Below are 16,339 nucleotides of genomic sequence, written 5' to 3'. Positions count from 1 at the left end.
GATTGATTTGATTCAGAACATGAGTATTCTTTCAATTATCCACCAAAACTTTCTCCTCAGCATCACTCAAGATTTCTTCATCTTCAGATTCAATAAACTCTTTATTAATTATATTCCACAAGTCGAATGCTTTTACCCAAACTTCAAATCTGCTACTCTATCTAATAATCATAATCTTCTCCATTGAAAGAATGTTGAAATGGAGTAATAATATTTTTGTCAATCATTTTTCTTGAACCTCACCTTGTTATGATATCAATTGAAGGGGATCAAAATATAATATAGGGGATGAAAGAGAAGTATAACAATTTAAAAGAGCAATATAATTAAGAAAGAAATTTATCTTATACCCATGACAAAAAAAGCCATTCAAAAACAATTCCATTTTGAGTTCTAAACAATGCAATTTGATTTACACTTCCAAACATATATACGATATGTTGAAACCATATCAAGATAATTCAATCAACATATAATCGATTTTAACCAAGTTTTAAGATTGCAGAACCAACAAATGAGTGACAAAAGCAAGGTAACTTTTCATGAAATCGCAGCTTTAAGAAGAATGTAAATGTTATAATTTGAAACATTCAATTCATAACTCGTTTATATATCCATTACATTATCCTTCCAAATGCATGGCATCCGACTTATATACACAATTACACATGATGAATCAACCTCCATCACCCCAACCATCATCGATCTTAATTTGCTATTGCTAATTATGGTTTAGGTTTAAAGAGTTCAATATTGTCGAGTACATTGGTACCGTTTGCGTTTGAGGCATCTTCATCTTCTCTTCTTGCCGCCCATGAATACTATCGTAGCTCAATCCTTCCTTCACCAAACCATGAGCAGCCTCATGCTCTCGCCCAATGTATGATGTTATGGCGGTCGCCAAAGCAGATTGGAAGCTCGGGTGCGATGTGATTGCCCCTGCGATCATGTCTGTCAGTGCATGTTGGCTCTGCACAACCTGAGCTGATTCAGTACTCTTCAATTTAGCCAAGTATGGAAGGTCATGTATTGCCTCCTTCGGCAGCTGCCTCGCAAGGCTCAGTGACGGCGCTGCAATCTCACCGCGCTTGCTGTAATCGATCTGGAGAGGGCCGTTAGTATTCCAGGGGCTGGAGAAGTTGAAACTCGACGATGAAGAATGCCAGCTCGAGATGGAGGAGGAATGAGGGAACCTGAACTGTGGCGTCGAGGATGGAGCAGTGAGGTCCAACGTGATGGTGGGGTGGGAAGGAGAGGGGAATTGCATGGAGAGGCTTGGAGGGACGACGAATTGGCTCTGCATCAAGTTGTAAGTAGAGGAGGTCGACGAGCCGGACATGAGCATGCTCGCCGCCGCAGAGGTGGTGGAGGCGACGGCCGTGGCAGAGAGGGGAAGTGGGTGGTTGTGAGTTCCTTCGTAGGTGGTGATCAAAATGGACAAGTCCTCGGCACACCTTTGCACCTGCTTCCGTACAAGGCATCCTGGTGCGATACTGCAACGATAATATGCCCGCGGGCATGGATTTCCTTTGGAAATCTTCTGCCCGTATTTCCTCCACTGGCATCCATCGTTCATCTGAAGTAGATAATTATTAAAATACATTAATTAAGCTTGTTTAACAACAGTATTTATTATATATTCACGAAGAATAGTCAAATCTAGACTTACAGTTGGGGCATCACATCTTGCTCGTACTGAAACCCTAGCTCTCTTCACGTTGGTTTGCTGATCTGCATCATCCTTTGACTCTTTCAAGCTGCTGCTTCCTGCGTTATCTGCGCTCAGAGCTTTGCCGAATTCGCGGTTCGGAGCTCGTTTCAACTCCAAACCAAGCGAGAGATCATGGACTTCTTCATTGAGGTCTTGATCGAGTATAGTACTGCACAGATTAGGGTTCCTAGCTTTGTCTTCTTTTTCTGTCTGAGTTTTAGAGTTTAGGGTTCCAAGGCAGAGAACGAGATCAGATTCTTCACCATCCTCTTCTTGCTTGGCTATCAATCCCAAGTGATCTTTCATTTGGCTAGATCATGCAGAAATTTAAAAAATAAATAAATCTTTCTTCAGATTTACCAATATTTGACTAATAATTTGAATTAAACACAGAATTTTACTTCTTAAGCAGATAGATAGATAGATTATGAATTTCTTTTGGTTTCACAAATCAAAACAAAACTATATATAAGAGTTCTTTTTGAATATATAAAAACTTGAAGCAGATCTATGGCCTAATCAGAAACACTTTTGGTTTGAAAGAAAAAAAGGATCTAAGAAGATGAATATTAGAAGGCAAACAAATTTAGGAGAGATCTATCTAGCTAGCTAGTTTATCAAAGAACAGCTTGAATCATACCTTACAAAGAATATCTGAAACTGGGAAATTAAACAAAGTACTCCTTTCTTCTTTCCCCCGGCCCTTTCATTAGAGGGCTCCACCACATATAGATATATAGGAAGAGGTTAAGCCTACTGTTTTTGACTTGTAAATAAATTATAAACTATAAACATTGTGTGGTGCTCATCTCTTTTGATTGAAGTTAAATGTCAACGGCCCCAGAAGAAGCAAAATTTAACAAGGCATTCAAGTTCAACGTGCGTCCAGGTCGTCGCAGGTAGAGTTGGGCTACGTCATGCATGCATGGCTCTCCGCGCAATGCACACGCAGTCTTATTAGGTACCTAATACTAAGTCGACTCTAGGTTTGACCTTTGAGATCCCATGGCCATGCCAACTTAATTATATTGTCAACTCTAATACTAAGTCAATCTTCGCGTTGGCCTGCGTTCAAACTTTAGACTCATCACTTGTATGATATAAAAGCCAACACCGACGCTAACTTTTTTAAAAGAAAAACAATAAATCATATATGCAACACCAAGTGAATCTATTAAGTATATGCAAACCGAATCGGGGGATCGCTCAACCAATTTGACTTGTCCCATGAGTTTGCTCCTTAACCTACTCAATTTAATGAGTTTGCTCAAGCCATTACTTGCTCAATATCCGACTAATCTCGTAATTGGATAATTCAACTTTCTTTACTTTTACAAGTCATATTTCAAATTTTTGTTTAGAGTTAAATGATTAGAAACAATATACTAATTAATACTATCAAAATTCATAGGAAGATCTTTTAACAAATTTCTGAAAAGGAAGAGGATGCTACAAGCTTTGACTTCATTTTCTTGATAAGGATGTTAAAACTTCTTAGGTGTGCTATAAATTCTTGACTAAGATATTTATTTTTTTGTCAAAGAGTATAATTTTCATTATGTACACATAGGATATCTTTGTCAACGAAAATGAAATTAAATTGAAAATAAGAAGGAAAAAAGATGAAATTAACTTGGGTATGGTTTGAAAAATTCTATGGTTGTCCAACTTGCAAGAAAGAATAAAATGTGTATGGTTGAAATTTTCCAAGGTGATTTAGCTTGCAAGACTTAACCGATCGAAGACGAGTTTTCACTCGTGAGGACTTTTTCATACAATGTAGTGAGGGTTTTTCAACGTCGATTAAAATTGGTGCTCTTTTTTTCTAACTTTGCAAGTGTAACGTAGCTGTCAAAAGTTCAAAAAATATCTTCAAGTGTATTAATAATCACCAATTTAGCTCTTAAATTTTATGTTTTAGCAAATTAAATCTCACCCGAAGGGGACTTGTGACTAAAGAAATGATAATTATCTAACCTACTCTTGACTAATACATTGAATTATGATGGATTATAAATTAATTAAATCAAGTACATCTCGAATATAATAGCTTTGTGAATACAATTTGATATCACTGTCGACATCAATATAAAAAAATATTATAAAGTTTCGATCGAGCCAATTTTGTCATGAAACTAAAATATCTTCACATACCTCTAAGATTTATTAAAATCACTGAAATATTAGATTTAGCAATTATCTGTGAGATATTGGAGATTTTCAGAAATTATAATTACTAATGAACAAGTAAAAAAATTAGACAACTTTAAAGCATTTATATATACAATGTAATTTTAAAATTTTCTCTGTTTTTTCATGTATTTTTAATATTTAATTATTTCAATAATTTTTAATCCAAATGGATAGTAAATGGATCGAATATTCTAAATAATATATAATATACTCAAAAAGTAAATAAATAAATAAAGCATTCTTTTAAACACAAGCTTGTTTAGTCTTCTTGTTCAATAAAATCAAATTGAACATATTTTGACTCAATCTTAGTCAAATTTTGTGTTTATCTCTAACCAACAAATAAATTTATACGGAGCAAGTTGAAAAATAATTGATAGAAAAAAAATTCCTTATGTTTATCATCGTAAGTGGTCAATGCATGTTATGGAGTTGATTTCTTCATAAAAAAGTCAATAATTCCTTATTCAATGCTTGAACCGGTTCCATGTTCAGATAGTATTTCTTATATAATTCCAAAAATTCTTTCATTCCAATTAAATTTAATAGCATTTGAAATTATATATTATTTTTTAAAAAATACAATTAAACTTTATAAAAAATTTATAATATTATTTAATAGTGCTTACTAATACATTTAACTAAAATAATATTTTAGAATTAAAATATATTTTAAGTTTTTGTGCAGATGGAAAGAAAACTACTTTTTTTTCATATTAGATGAACTGTAGTCTTATCCTATTGTTCTTTTTGTTTGTTTCTTTTTGACCAAATGCAATATTTTAAAACCAAATATAAAAAAATTAATTTTTTAGAAGATTAGTAAAGCACTTTGACTTTCTACAATTGACTCTCCATATTTATTTATTTATTTATTATCCCTACATTTCCGAAGATTATATTTTGTTCTTTATAATTAATTATTGATCAGGAGGAAAAAGCGAGTTCCTCCTAAATTTAGCCAGTCAAACGGATCACACGCGTCAGCAAATGTCAAAGTCAGCGCACCCGCCGCCGCCAAATCTGCAGTCCCTTATATGCTCGATCGTCGCCGATCGACCGCCTTCGCTCTCGCCTTCAATTTAGATTTTGGATTGAGTTGGCGAATCTATCTGCATGCATGCATGGAATAATGGAAGCGTTTGAAGGAGCCGTGCAGCGCAATGCGGTGAATTTTTCCGGCGGCCGGACGTTCCTCTCCTCCTTCAAATCCGACCTCAAGGAGACTCTGCTTCCGGACGACCCGTTCCGGCACCTCAAGGGGCGGCCGGCGGGCGCCGTCGCCGTGGGCTTGCTCAGGTACTTCGTGCCGATACTTGAGTGGGCGCCCAAGTACAGTCTTGCCAAGTTCCGGTACGACCTCCTCGCCGGCGTCACCATCGCCAGCCTCGCCATCCCTCAAGGCATCAGCTACGCCCGCCTCGCCAACCTCCCGCCCATCGTTGGCCTCTGTAAGAACGTAGCATCAGCTCACACCTCCGCTATCTACTCAGAAACGAACGATTGATTATATATATATTGTGGCAGATTCGAGTTTCGTTCCACCATTGGTCTATGCGCTGTTCGGTAGTTCCACCAGTTTGGCGGTGGGGACGGTGGCAGGAGCCTCGCTGTTCCTGGCCTCGATCATCGGACATGTAGCGTCGGCCACCGAAGACCCGCAGTTGTATTCCAACCTCTTCTTCACGGCCGCTTTCTTCACTGGGGTCATCGAAGCAGCATTAGGGATTCTCAGGTTGATCTAATCATCAGCTTCACACATTCCGATTGCTTTTTAATTGGATGGCATACGTAATATATATTGCATGGACGCATGCAGATTAGGGATATTGGTGGATTTCTTGTCGAGATCGACCATTACTGGCTTCATGGCTGGCACAGCCTGCATTGTGATCTTCCAGCAGTTGAAAGGCTTCGTTGGACTGCAGCATTTCACTACCAGGACTGATGTGGTTTCAACTTTGCATTCGCTTTTCACCCAGACAGACCAGGTTAACTTTTATACTGATCCAATTTTGATCACAGTGAATCCCAAATTTCAGCAGCTATGTTTGACATAATCATAATCTTGAACCCTTCTTTAACCTAAAAGGCTTGAATCATAATCTTGGTGATACAGTGGAGATGGGAGAGTGTAGTGCTTGGAGTTTTCTTCTTTGGATTTTTGCTCATAACTAAGCTTATAGTGAGTGTGGATTAGCATTAATTATATCTTATGTTACAGTGCTTCCTCATCTTGGTTCTTAATATTAATGTTTACAAAATATATAAATGGCAGAGAAACAAAATCCCTAGACTATTTTGGTTGCCAGTGATTGCTCCACTGATTGTGGTCGTAGTTGGATGTGTTTTCGCATATCTTGTGCATGGGGAGGATCATGGAATCCATATAGTAAGTAATGCTTACAATACTACTGCAACTTGATACACATATTTCCTTGACAAAGTTTATCTTCTCAGGTTGGTCCTTTGAAGAAAGGACTCAATCCAGTCAGCATATATGATTTAAATTTTGAATCTAAGTACCTTAGTACCGTCTTGAACGCCTCTCTAATGGCGGCTTTCCTAGCACTTTCGGTAGAGTAATTTCAGTCTCTTTCAAACCTTTTCAGTAGTTACTGAACGTGTCTCTGTAAAATATAACATATCACTGTTTAATCCAGGAAGGAATTGCAGTTGGTAGGAGCTTGGGAATGCTGAAAAATGAGCAAACTGATGGGAACAAAGAGATGATAGCTTTTGGGTTCATGAACATTGTTGGCTCCTTTTTCTCATGCTACTTAACAACCGGTAATTAAACGTTGCGATATCCTAAAAAAACATGGTTTATCAGCTACTGATACATGGCAAAAACAGGTCCATTTTCAAGGTCAGCAGTAAACTATGATGCAGGGTGTAAGACTCAAATGTCTAATGTGTTTATGGCTATTTGTATCATGCTGGTGTTGCTGTTCTTGGCACCTGTTTTCGAATATACACCTCTAGTAGCTCTATCTGCCATAATTTCTGTTGCAATGATCGGTCTCATCGACTACCAAGAGGCTTACCACCTCTTCAAGGTGGATAAGTATGATTTTTGCATTTGCATGTCTGCTTTCTTTGGAGTTGTATTCTTCAGCATGACTATTGGACTACTAGTTTCTGTGAGTACACCAAACAAATTAAGTTTTTCAGCATAAGGAACTATATATTCTTAGTCTTCTAATTGATCATATTGTTGATCAAGTCTTTCTATTAACACATACTTAAATAGGTCATGTTGTCAATACTGCGTGCACTATTGTATGTGGCTAGGCCAACTAGTTGCAAGCTAGGGAATATAGCAGGAACCGAATTGTATCGTGATGTACTGTTATATCCGAACTCGAAACCACTTCTCTCAGACACTCTGATCATAGAATTGGGTTCTCCTATTTACTTTGCTGCTGCTGGATATCTCAAAGAAAGGTTGGAATAAACATTATATAATTTACTTTATTGTTTCACATACAAAGTTTAGAACTTTTGCATTGTATTTTAGGATTCTAAGATGGGTAGAAGAGGAAGAGATCAACAATATTGCTGACAAGGATGGACATTTGAAGCATGTTATTCTAGACATGGGAGGTACTTGATAAGTTGAGGCATATATCTATCTGTTCTTTCTTGTTAGTCGACTTTACTTGTTTGGTTTGCGATCAAATAGGTGTGACTGCCATCGACAACACCGGCATTGGAATGTTATTTGATGTTCACAGAAATTTGCAAAACAGAGAGATCAAGGTAAAAACATTACACATCTGTTATGGTTTTCATTCAAGTACAAGGTAGAAATGATCATTGTGAAACAGACAGACACTAACAAAAGAAAGTGATAAAACACTTGAAGATCAATGAAGGTTAAGTTGAAAAATCTATATGACTTGAGGGGAACATGGAACTCATAAAAGTATATATTTAAATATACAGATTTCTTTGGTGAATCCTAGAGAAGGAGTCGTAGAGAAATTGGTATTGTCTCGCTACATCGAAACAATTGGTGGCAAAGAAAGCGTATTTCTTTCGATTAAGGAGGCAATTGCATTGACTCACTTCTCTCTTGAATGTAATGGCCATTCATCACAATGATGCACCATTGAAGTGTAATTGTTGCTCATTTTATTTTATTAATTTTTTGATAGTGTGTGTAACATTATCACTCGTTTTTCTAGAATCTATTGTTAAGCATTATTTATCATAAATTGGCAAAGAAAATTTTCAAGTTATTATTGTGCTTAGCATGTTTTCTACAAAGTGTACTATTAGACAAAAACACCTCAACATGAGCTTAGCATAAGTATTTCAGTGTTAATTAATTTAATTTTTAATAAAATCACAATCTTAATTATGTGATTGTTTCTGGCTGGATGTCGTGGATGGTCAAGCCATCAGTCAAGAATATGTCACCTCAATCGTCGCCGACCTCGTTGGTTCCAGGACCTGAGAAAAGAAACTGAATGAGCGGATTAGCTGGGTGCCCAAGATTCCCGACATGTCACTCCGACGCTCAAGTCAGCAAATGGAATGAAGAAGAAGAATGAGAATATGTGAAGTAGCTAGAGTCCAGAGAGGGTTTTTCATACTTATGGGGGAGTTTATATACTCACCAAAGGGAACATTCCTGCTGACTCGAGGCAGACTGTTGTTGTGTCTGAGGAGACAGATTTTGTGAACCGCTGACAAATGAGCCGATAATTATAGCATCTGGGGAACCAAGTCTGCAAACCTTGTAACCACCCTATGACTTGGCCATGCGGATTGTTCTTGTCTTTTAGTCATAGGTGGGGGCATAAAAGAATATAGGGAACCAGGCCTGATAACCTAATAACCGCCCTTGATTCTTTGGCAGAGTTTGCACGCTTGATTGTCTTCTAGTGCTAAAGATGGCCGAGAGGAGTCGAGCCCGAGCCAGAGTCGGGTAGAGTAGTTGGGCTTACTGGGGTGGAGAGATTGAGACTGAGTGGTCGAGCTGACGGCCGAGTGGCTGAGACAATTGAAGTTGTAGACGAGGGGTCGAGCCGATCGAAAGCAAAGCCAAGTGGCCGAGTGTGAAGTCGGATGTTGAGCTATGCTGTTAGCATGGGCAACTGGTGGCCGAGAAGGTGGGGTGGGCAAGCCGGCTGAGGGAACTTCGGGCTGGATTGAGTGAAGCTGAAGACAGACTGAGTAATGGAGGTCGGGCCGGATGTCATTGCGGTTAACCTCAAATTGATTTGACTTTAACCTCTTGACTTATCATGTCAGATTGACTTTTGATCTTTTTTACCACATAAGACCACTCAGGATCCGCCACATCAGTGATAAAAAAATCACGTCCACATTTTTTATATGTTGCCGGACTTAGTTTCAATATAATGATTATAATTATAGCAACATTTTCACTAGATACATCATCTAATAATACTATATTAAAGACAATCACAAGTAATAAAGTATGATGTTATACTACAAAAACTCTGTTGTGAAAAAGTTTCAAAATGTTTTCATTTTAACTTAATTATCATCCAATCATGTACTACGAACCTGAAAATATGTAATTAAATAAATCTTAATATAACTCATTTTAAGATTAAAGAGGAAAATATTCGTGATATTGGATTGTCAGTTAAAATTTATTTATATTTTTTTAAATTTATTAGTGGATGCGGATTGAATATCCGAATTTAAAAGAAGGTGATTTGAAAAATCGAAAATTAAGTAACATCGCGGGCCGCGCCGTGGAATGGACGCGATGGGGAGAAAATCGAACGGCTGTAAACGTCGCGTTCAAACGAAGCCGAAGGGAGAAGCAGAGGATAGGAAACGTTATCGAGATACGGTGCCATCGAAATATATACACCCACCCGCTCGCTCTGTGAACTGCGCTTCTTCCTCTCTCGTCGTCTCTTTGCCAGCGATTGATCTTATGGTAGGGCTTTCCATCCGCTCCCTGTTGATCGGGAATCCTCTTCATGGATTCACGTATCCGCCTCGTTCTCGTTGCAGTGTTTTTTACTTGCTGCTGTCTGACTTTCTTTGTAGGCGTTGCCGAATCAGCAGACCGTTGATTACCCGAGCTTTAAACTCGTTCTCGTCGGTGATGGAGGGACCGGTGAGTTTCCGTCCTGTTTTTCTTCTTTTGGTGTTTTATGGAGATTGTTGACATGAAACTGACAAAAGATCATTTTTATCGAGGTTCTTCGAATTTATGGCTAGTAAATTTAATTCATTATTTATTGACTGTGTTCTATCTTGGTATATCTCCCTAAATTCTTGTTTATGCTTTTCTATTGAATGCCAATTGAGTTTACACATACAAGGCTCTGTAGATGTGATAAAAGATTCTGCTTAGGATTTGCTTAAATTTAATTTCTTAAGAATCGTCTGTTCTTTTTGAGGGTCTACTTCTGCACTTCTACCCTTCATCTCCAATGCCATGTTTCAGGAAAAACTACCTTTGTGAAGAGGCATCTTGCTGGTGAATTTGAGAAGAAGTATGAACGTAAGTGTTATGAAACTGATAATAATTGCTCAGTTTCTACCTCTTGGCGAAAGTAAAATAGTAACATTTGGATAATTCCAGCTACTATTGGGGTTGAGGTTCATCCATTGGATTTCTCTACAAATTGCGGGAAGATCCGGTTTTATTGCTGGGACACAGCTGGTCAAGAGACGTTTGGTGGTCTTAGGGATGGATATTAGTAAGCCATTGTTTGATCATTCTTTGGTTTTGTATTTCCATCTGTAAGTGTCCTGCTTGTTTTAAACCGACTTAATTGTTCCTGTCGTTTGTTGACAGCATCCATGGCCAGTGTGCCATAATCATGTTTGATGTCACTGCCATGTTAACCTACAAAAACGTTCCAACATGGTATCGAGATCTGTGCAGGTAATTTGCCAAGATTCTCCAAAGCTGTACAACTTTTAATCTTCACGTCTGACCTTTGATTGACCTTTCTGTTGAGTTACACCAGAGTCTGTGAAAATATTCCAATTGTTCTCTGCGGCAACAAGGTTGATGTGAAGAACAGGCAGGTCAAGCCAAAACAAGTTACATTCCACAGAAAGAACAACCTCCAATACTATGAGATTTCTGCAAAGAGTAACTACAACTTTGAGAAGCCCTTCCTTTATCTTGCTAGGAAACTAGCAGGGTAAGATGAACACGAATTGTAGATTTAAGATATTATTTTTCTTATCTTCACGAGATTTTTTTTTTATCTAATAATTGTGTTCTCACAGGGATCCAAATCTTCACTTTGTTGCATCACCTGCTCTTGCACCTCCAGAAGTCCAAATTGATTTGGTTGCACAGCAACAGTAAGCTAATCTTAACTTTCTTTTCACTTGTTCCTCTATTAAACTTATTGGTGCTGTCTACAATCACATGACCTTGGGATTTTTCACGTTTCAGGTATGAATCAGAGTTAGCTCAAGCTGCTGCTGAACCTCTTCCAGACGACGACGATGATGTTTTTTGATGAAATTGTCTCTGTTCAAGTCGATATTCTGCGAGATGTTGAAAAGTGTCGTGTGTTTCTCTTCCATGATGTCTTGTATTATCGGACGACTTCAGTTCGTTAATCTCCCTCGGAGTTGAAATTATCGATACTGTTTTAGAAATGGATATACATACTTCCTCATTTCCTAGCAACGGCGTCCTCTTAATCATAAAAGTATTAATTAAAAATAATTTATTTTAATAATATAACAATCACATCTTAGTAATATTTTTTTTATCAAGTTGAATTAATTTAATGCGGTAAAGATTTTTTAAAAAAAATATGTTGGATGTTATTTTAACTTTTTTAAAAATAATTTTTTAATAATTAGAGGTGTTATTTTTTATTTTTGCCCTTTAAAATTTAGTATTATTTGGACGTTTAAATCTGAATAAAGAATAAAGGAGAATTTAATAAAATCTATAAAAACAAATTTTTATTAAAAAATTTAAATATCTAAATTATAAAAAAAATTGGGAAAAAAAAAACAAAGCCGTAGCATTCCTCAATTATTTATCTGCGGAATCAATCATTTCAATGGTGGCACAATCAACTATACACACATTTCTCCGCAACTTTCCGTTGCTGGACACGCGGCAAGCCAGCGGGCTCCACAGGACGGAAGCAAGTGATTGGGCGCAATGATGTGCCTGGACACCGAGCACCGACCCAAGGAGGAGGGAAGAGAAGGACGACGACGAAGCAGCGATTCCCATTCGCCGTCCGTACGGACTTCACTTTGATCCGACGGTTCTCCTTCGTCGCGTGCCTCCTTGGGCTGCTTATCTTGCCTCTTTGCGTAAGCGCAGTCGCCTGATTCGCTTGGCTGGCCAATGAGTCGGGCCCCACACAGCTTGGCCCTTGATTCTCCAATGAAACGAAAGAAAAGGCAACTTTTTCTTATATTAGATTTTCGACTTCAATCGAGTAGAACAAATTAGGGGATTCCATTCGATCAAAAATAGTTATGATAATTTTGATTATATTTAGTAACTTTGATAACAAAAATACTTTTTATATAAATATTTTTTAATTTAAATTTATTTTACAAAAGAGTGTAAGGTAAATATTCTGTTCATGCCTGCTTTTGAGTAGGTTTAAATTATAGTTTAAAATAATATTGAATTTTGTACGCTGGGATTTGAAAATTGTTGGGACTTTTTCATCGTGCGTTTATTTATTTTTCCAGTTTGGAGTATTTAGAAGTTCAGACTACTGATTGCTTTCCCTGCCCATTGATTATTTCTGCACGATCGGTATTTGGGATTCGTGGAAATTTTCCATCGGTCATTTCCGCCGCTGCCGCTTCGCCGTCCGGCTACCGCCGGCTGCCGGACCGAGCCCGATCGACACGCCACTCGTCGGCACACCGACAGGTGCGTTCTCTATTGTGGTCGGAAGAAAATTCGGTCGGAAACTGCCGAATTAGCGTGCCACTGGGGATCGAATCGCAGGTGATTTCCGGCTAAATCGTGGCCGGAGACCAGCCGATACGGACCACGGCTGACCGGATCGAATCACAGGAATACCTGGCGCGCCAACGAGTGGCGCGTATCCTATCGCGGCACGGTGACATTATCGGCAAGGCGGCAGCGGCTGGAACAGCGGCGGATCAGGCGCAGAGAGCAATGTGCATTCCGACTTTTAGACGGGCTGATTTGTCATAAATAAATATAGAAGGTTCAACCTGGCACTACTGATTGCTTTCCCTGCACAGGAGGACTGTCGTTGTAGATGAGATAACAGAAAAATTCTTCAGCCCTCCACCTCTCTGTTTCCATCGTCGCATCGCCGGCGGCAGTAAAATTCCGGGATGGGTCTGTGGGAGCTCCTCCCTCTGGATCTCCTCGCCCGCGTCTTCTCCTTCCTCCCTCCTGATTCCGTCGCCCGAGCCATGGCCGCCTGCAAGCACTGGCTCGCCTGCGCCCGGTCCCGGGCCGCCGCGCCACGCCACGCTCCGTGGCTCATCGTCCTTCCCGTGCGCGGCGGCCCTGCCTGCTTCGCCCACGACCCCGCCCTCGATCGCTGGCACGCCCTCCCCCTCGACTTCCTCCCTTGCCCCCTCCGCCTCGTCGCCCCCGTCGGCCGTTCCCTCCTCTGCCGCCTCGCCGCCGCTTCTGACCTCCGCCTCGTCCTGCTCAACCCCTTCACCCGCCAGTTCCGCCACCTCCCTGATCTCGCGGCGCGGCGGCGCAACCCCGCCGTGGGGGTAATCGATTCCTCCCCATTCTCCGTGATCGTCGCCGGCGGCGCGTCAGGGTCCGGCTACGAGCCGACGGTGGAGAGGTACGAAGCAGGGGGCGTCGACAGGTGGGAGGCGTTGGGTCCGATGCCGGTGGAGTTCGCGGTGCGGCTGACGGTGTGGACGCCCAACGAGAGCGTGCACGCGGGCGACGGGGCCATGTACTGGATGACCTCCGCGCGGGCATACAGCGTGATGGGATTCGACCTCCGGCGGAGGACGTGGCGGGAGGTGAAGGCGCCGATGGCGGACCTGCTCGAGTGGGCGGCGCTGGTGCGGCGGCCCAACAGGAAGCTGGGGCTAGTGGGCGGCGCAGTCGGCGGACAGGGAACGGTGTGGGAGCTGACTGACAAGGATGATTGGGCAGCGGTGGCGGAGGTCCCGGCAAAGCTGGGACAGCGGATCTGGGGGTGCCGCAAGGCGGCGGCGGCGGCTGTGGGGGGCGCCGTCCGGTGCGTCGGCGGTGAGAAGACCGTGTACTTGTTCAAGGACATCGGGTCGGAGATGCTAGTGTGGGAGGAGGAAGGGGGATGGCGTCTGATGGAAGGGCGTCGGCGCGTGTCCAGCACCCCCATCAAGGCCGCGCTGCTTCATCCGACGCTCTCCGTCGCCGCAATATTCCACGCCTCCGTGTAGACGCCATCCGTCCAAGTCCGTCCGACGCCGCTCCCGGCCGCCAGTACGCGGGTCCCACACCCTCGGCCAATGACGGAGACGGGCGGTGGGCCACGCCGCCTTGCTCGAGGAGACCTGACAACGTAGAGCGGGCCCCGCCAGCCGCTGCTAGTTTTCGGTCCGCACGCCAATCGCCATGATTGGGAGGTCTTGTGGGCCCCAACACCATGGGAGGCGAGATCCGTCCAACTCAGTGTCTGACGTGTATCGCATGTGGATGCTGCACGCTACGCCGTGCTGTGCAGCGCATCACATGCGCATTCCGAATATTTTACAGGGCAGCCTTTTCGTCGTCGTCACCCTACGAGTTCGGGTCACGTGCGAAGCACGATCCAATGCAGTAAGTGAGACCCTTACTAATGGGCCATACCTATCCATCAAAAAGCCCACTACCTTGTTCTTGGCCCAGATATAATTTTCTATTTTGAAGAATATTATCAAGAAATGGAATTATGAAAGCAATTAAATACTCATTTGAGGGTTTACAAAACTACAGCTCTCAGAATCAAACAACTGCAAGCTTTCCCATCATAAGCCTCTCTCTACTACTATGAATGACAACCAAGTTCATGTCTAAAGCCAGAGATGAACTATCATAAGGAACAGAAAGATTTCTCTGGGGAATGGCAATGGATCAAGACCACCATAGTCGATGGGGCTCGGAGGTGGTTGGCTTATAAGTGATTTCCCGCCGGAACTGCACTTTGAAATGGATGCCATTAGTACAAGGCGATACGATGAAATGGATCGACAAACTTACCTTCCAGTGAAGATGCAGGAGCCATGGCCTGCAATGGCAAAACATCAAGTGACAGTGACATTGTTCATGAAGAGGATTCTGAAAGTTCCTAATGTAACAGTTAACTGATCAGAGAAACAAAAAGAACAAAGAGTCGAAGTGACCGAGCTGAACTTACTAGGGTCAGTAGTAGTGATGATGGCTGAATTATCGAAGCTACAAGTTCCACTGTTCCCTCTCGCTTTCTGATAGTAGTCATTGTAGGCATAAGATGCCAAGGCAATCAAGTTTCCTTGTTCATAGCAAGGTTGACCAGGTTGTATGGCAGTGCAGTTTGCTAAGCCAGGTCCACATGCCCAGTCCAAACCTTTCTTCACAGCAATTGGGTCAGCTCTGGAGTTTGCTACACAAAACACCAGATCAGATGAGCTCTTCATCGCGGTCGATAGATTTGCGCCTTCGTAAGGCATAATCCTCTCAGAAAGCTTCTCTTTGCCATACACCTGAGCTGCATTGACAAAAGAGCACACTGTGAGTTTGTAGAAAACTACAAACAAAGAAATTTCTTAGGCCATAAAGAGAGTCTTTGGGATCATTGTGAACATATTTGGAAGAAAAGGCTACAGTTGAGAGTAATCCTTATCATAAAGATTGGCATTCTGAATAGGTTATACAGTAACACAATTTCTAATCTGACAAAGTCCATTGCAAAGTAAAACTGGTACCTGATATCATTGATAGAATAAATATCAGCAGCAGCATGCATCTTTTCCATAATTCTGGCATCTTTTCCAATGAAGAGGTTCACAAATAGACTCAGATATTGCCTGTTAAAACTTAAAGTAAGCATGAAAGTGCCAAAAACCAACATAAAAGACTAGAAATCGCACCTCTGTTCCTCAGTTGCCAAAGTCCAAAATGCTGCAAAAGTTTTAAAGATCAAAGAAAGAATTCTGTTGCGGAGGTTTCGAGGCAGCACTTGTTCTTCCCACGCGGGAAGTGCATCAAAGGCTTATACTGCCAAAATAACTTGTGTGCTACACTCCGTAACGTCTAACAAAACGAAGAGATTATGCTAGTAATTAATTGCTATTTGTTGCATTCCAATTAATGTTTTCTTCTGATTTCGTATTTCTTTAGGAGAAAGTAATTAAATGTATTTAAGCATTTGTTCATGACCTCGAACGGCTCCTACTACATAAATAGGAAATTTGGAGAAGGATGTTACTACAACAGTGGTGATCAAATTTATAACCGATAAGCATTGGTCAGTGCTTTCC

General features: G+C 41.1%; 4 protein-coding genes across 4 annotated transcripts; 3 read left to right on the top strand and 1 right to left on the bottom strand.

The window, feature by feature from the left end:
- Positions 1–683: 683 nt before the first annotated feature.
- Positions 684–2,403, bottom strand: LOC141821094 (putative WRKY transcription factor 72). The gene is made up of 3 exons (XM_074708460.1): positions 2,352–2,403; positions 1,670–2,021; positions 684–1,576 (listed from the first exon to the last, which is right to left on the bottom strand). The coding sequence occupies exons 2-3, from the start codon at positions 2,015–2,017 to the stop codon at positions 722–724; spliced, it is 1,203 nt and encodes a 400-aa protein (XP_074564561.1). The 5' UTR covers positions 2,018–2,021; positions 2,352–2,403; the 3' UTR covers positions 684–721.
- Positions 2,404–5,036: 2,633 nt separating this feature from the next.
- On the top strand, positions 5,037–8,011 carry LOC141821455 (putative sulfate transporter 3.5). The gene is made up of 12 exons (XM_074708885.1): positions 5,037–5,355; positions 5,432–5,639; positions 5,724–5,895; positions 6,024–6,089; positions 6,183–6,296; positions 6,365–6,481; positions 6,568–6,694; positions 6,761–7,047; positions 7,158–7,351; positions 7,425–7,510; positions 7,590–7,666; positions 7,853–8,011. Exons 1-12 carry the CDS (start codon positions 5,037–5,039, stop codon positions 8,009–8,011), a joined length of 1,926 nt encoding a protein of 641 aa, XP_074564986.1.
- A 1,740-nt stretch (positions 8,012–9,751) lies between these two features.
- Positions 9,752–11,524, top strand: LOC141821097 (GTP-binding nuclear protein Ran-3-like). The gene is made up of 8 exons (XM_074708463.1): positions 9,752–9,830; positions 9,944–10,013; positions 10,347–10,403; positions 10,485–10,602; positions 10,701–10,790; positions 10,876–11,055; positions 11,144–11,221; positions 11,316–11,524. Exons 1-8 carry the CDS (start codon positions 9,828–9,830, stop codon positions 11,380–11,382), a joined length of 663 nt encoding a protein of 220 aa, XP_074564564.1. The 5' UTR covers positions 9,752–9,827; the 3' UTR covers positions 11,383–11,524.
- A 1,583-nt stretch (positions 11,525–13,107) lies between these two features.
- Positions 13,108–14,773, top strand: LOC141821096 (F-box/kelch-repeat protein At5g15710-like). Its single transcript, XM_074708462.1, has one exon. It carries the CDS (start codon positions 13,217–13,219, stop codon positions 14,279–14,281), a length of 1,065 nt encoding a protein of 354 aa, XP_074564563.1. The 5' UTR covers positions 13,108–13,216; the 3' UTR covers positions 14,282–14,773.
- The last annotated feature ends 1,566 nt before the right edge of the window (positions 14,774–16,339 follow it).

This window comes from Curcuma longa, chromosome 2 (genome assembly GCF_044706935.1).
Source record: "Curcuma longa cultivar G26 ecotype Majalengka, Jawa Barat chromosome 2, ITB_CL_G26_1.1, whole genome shotgun sequence".
Classification (NCBI taxonomy): Eukaryota; Viridiplantae; Streptophyta; class Magnoliopsida; order Zingiberales; family Zingiberaceae; genus Curcuma; species Curcuma longa.
This window is presented reverse-complemented; position numbering and strand designations above follow the sequence as displayed.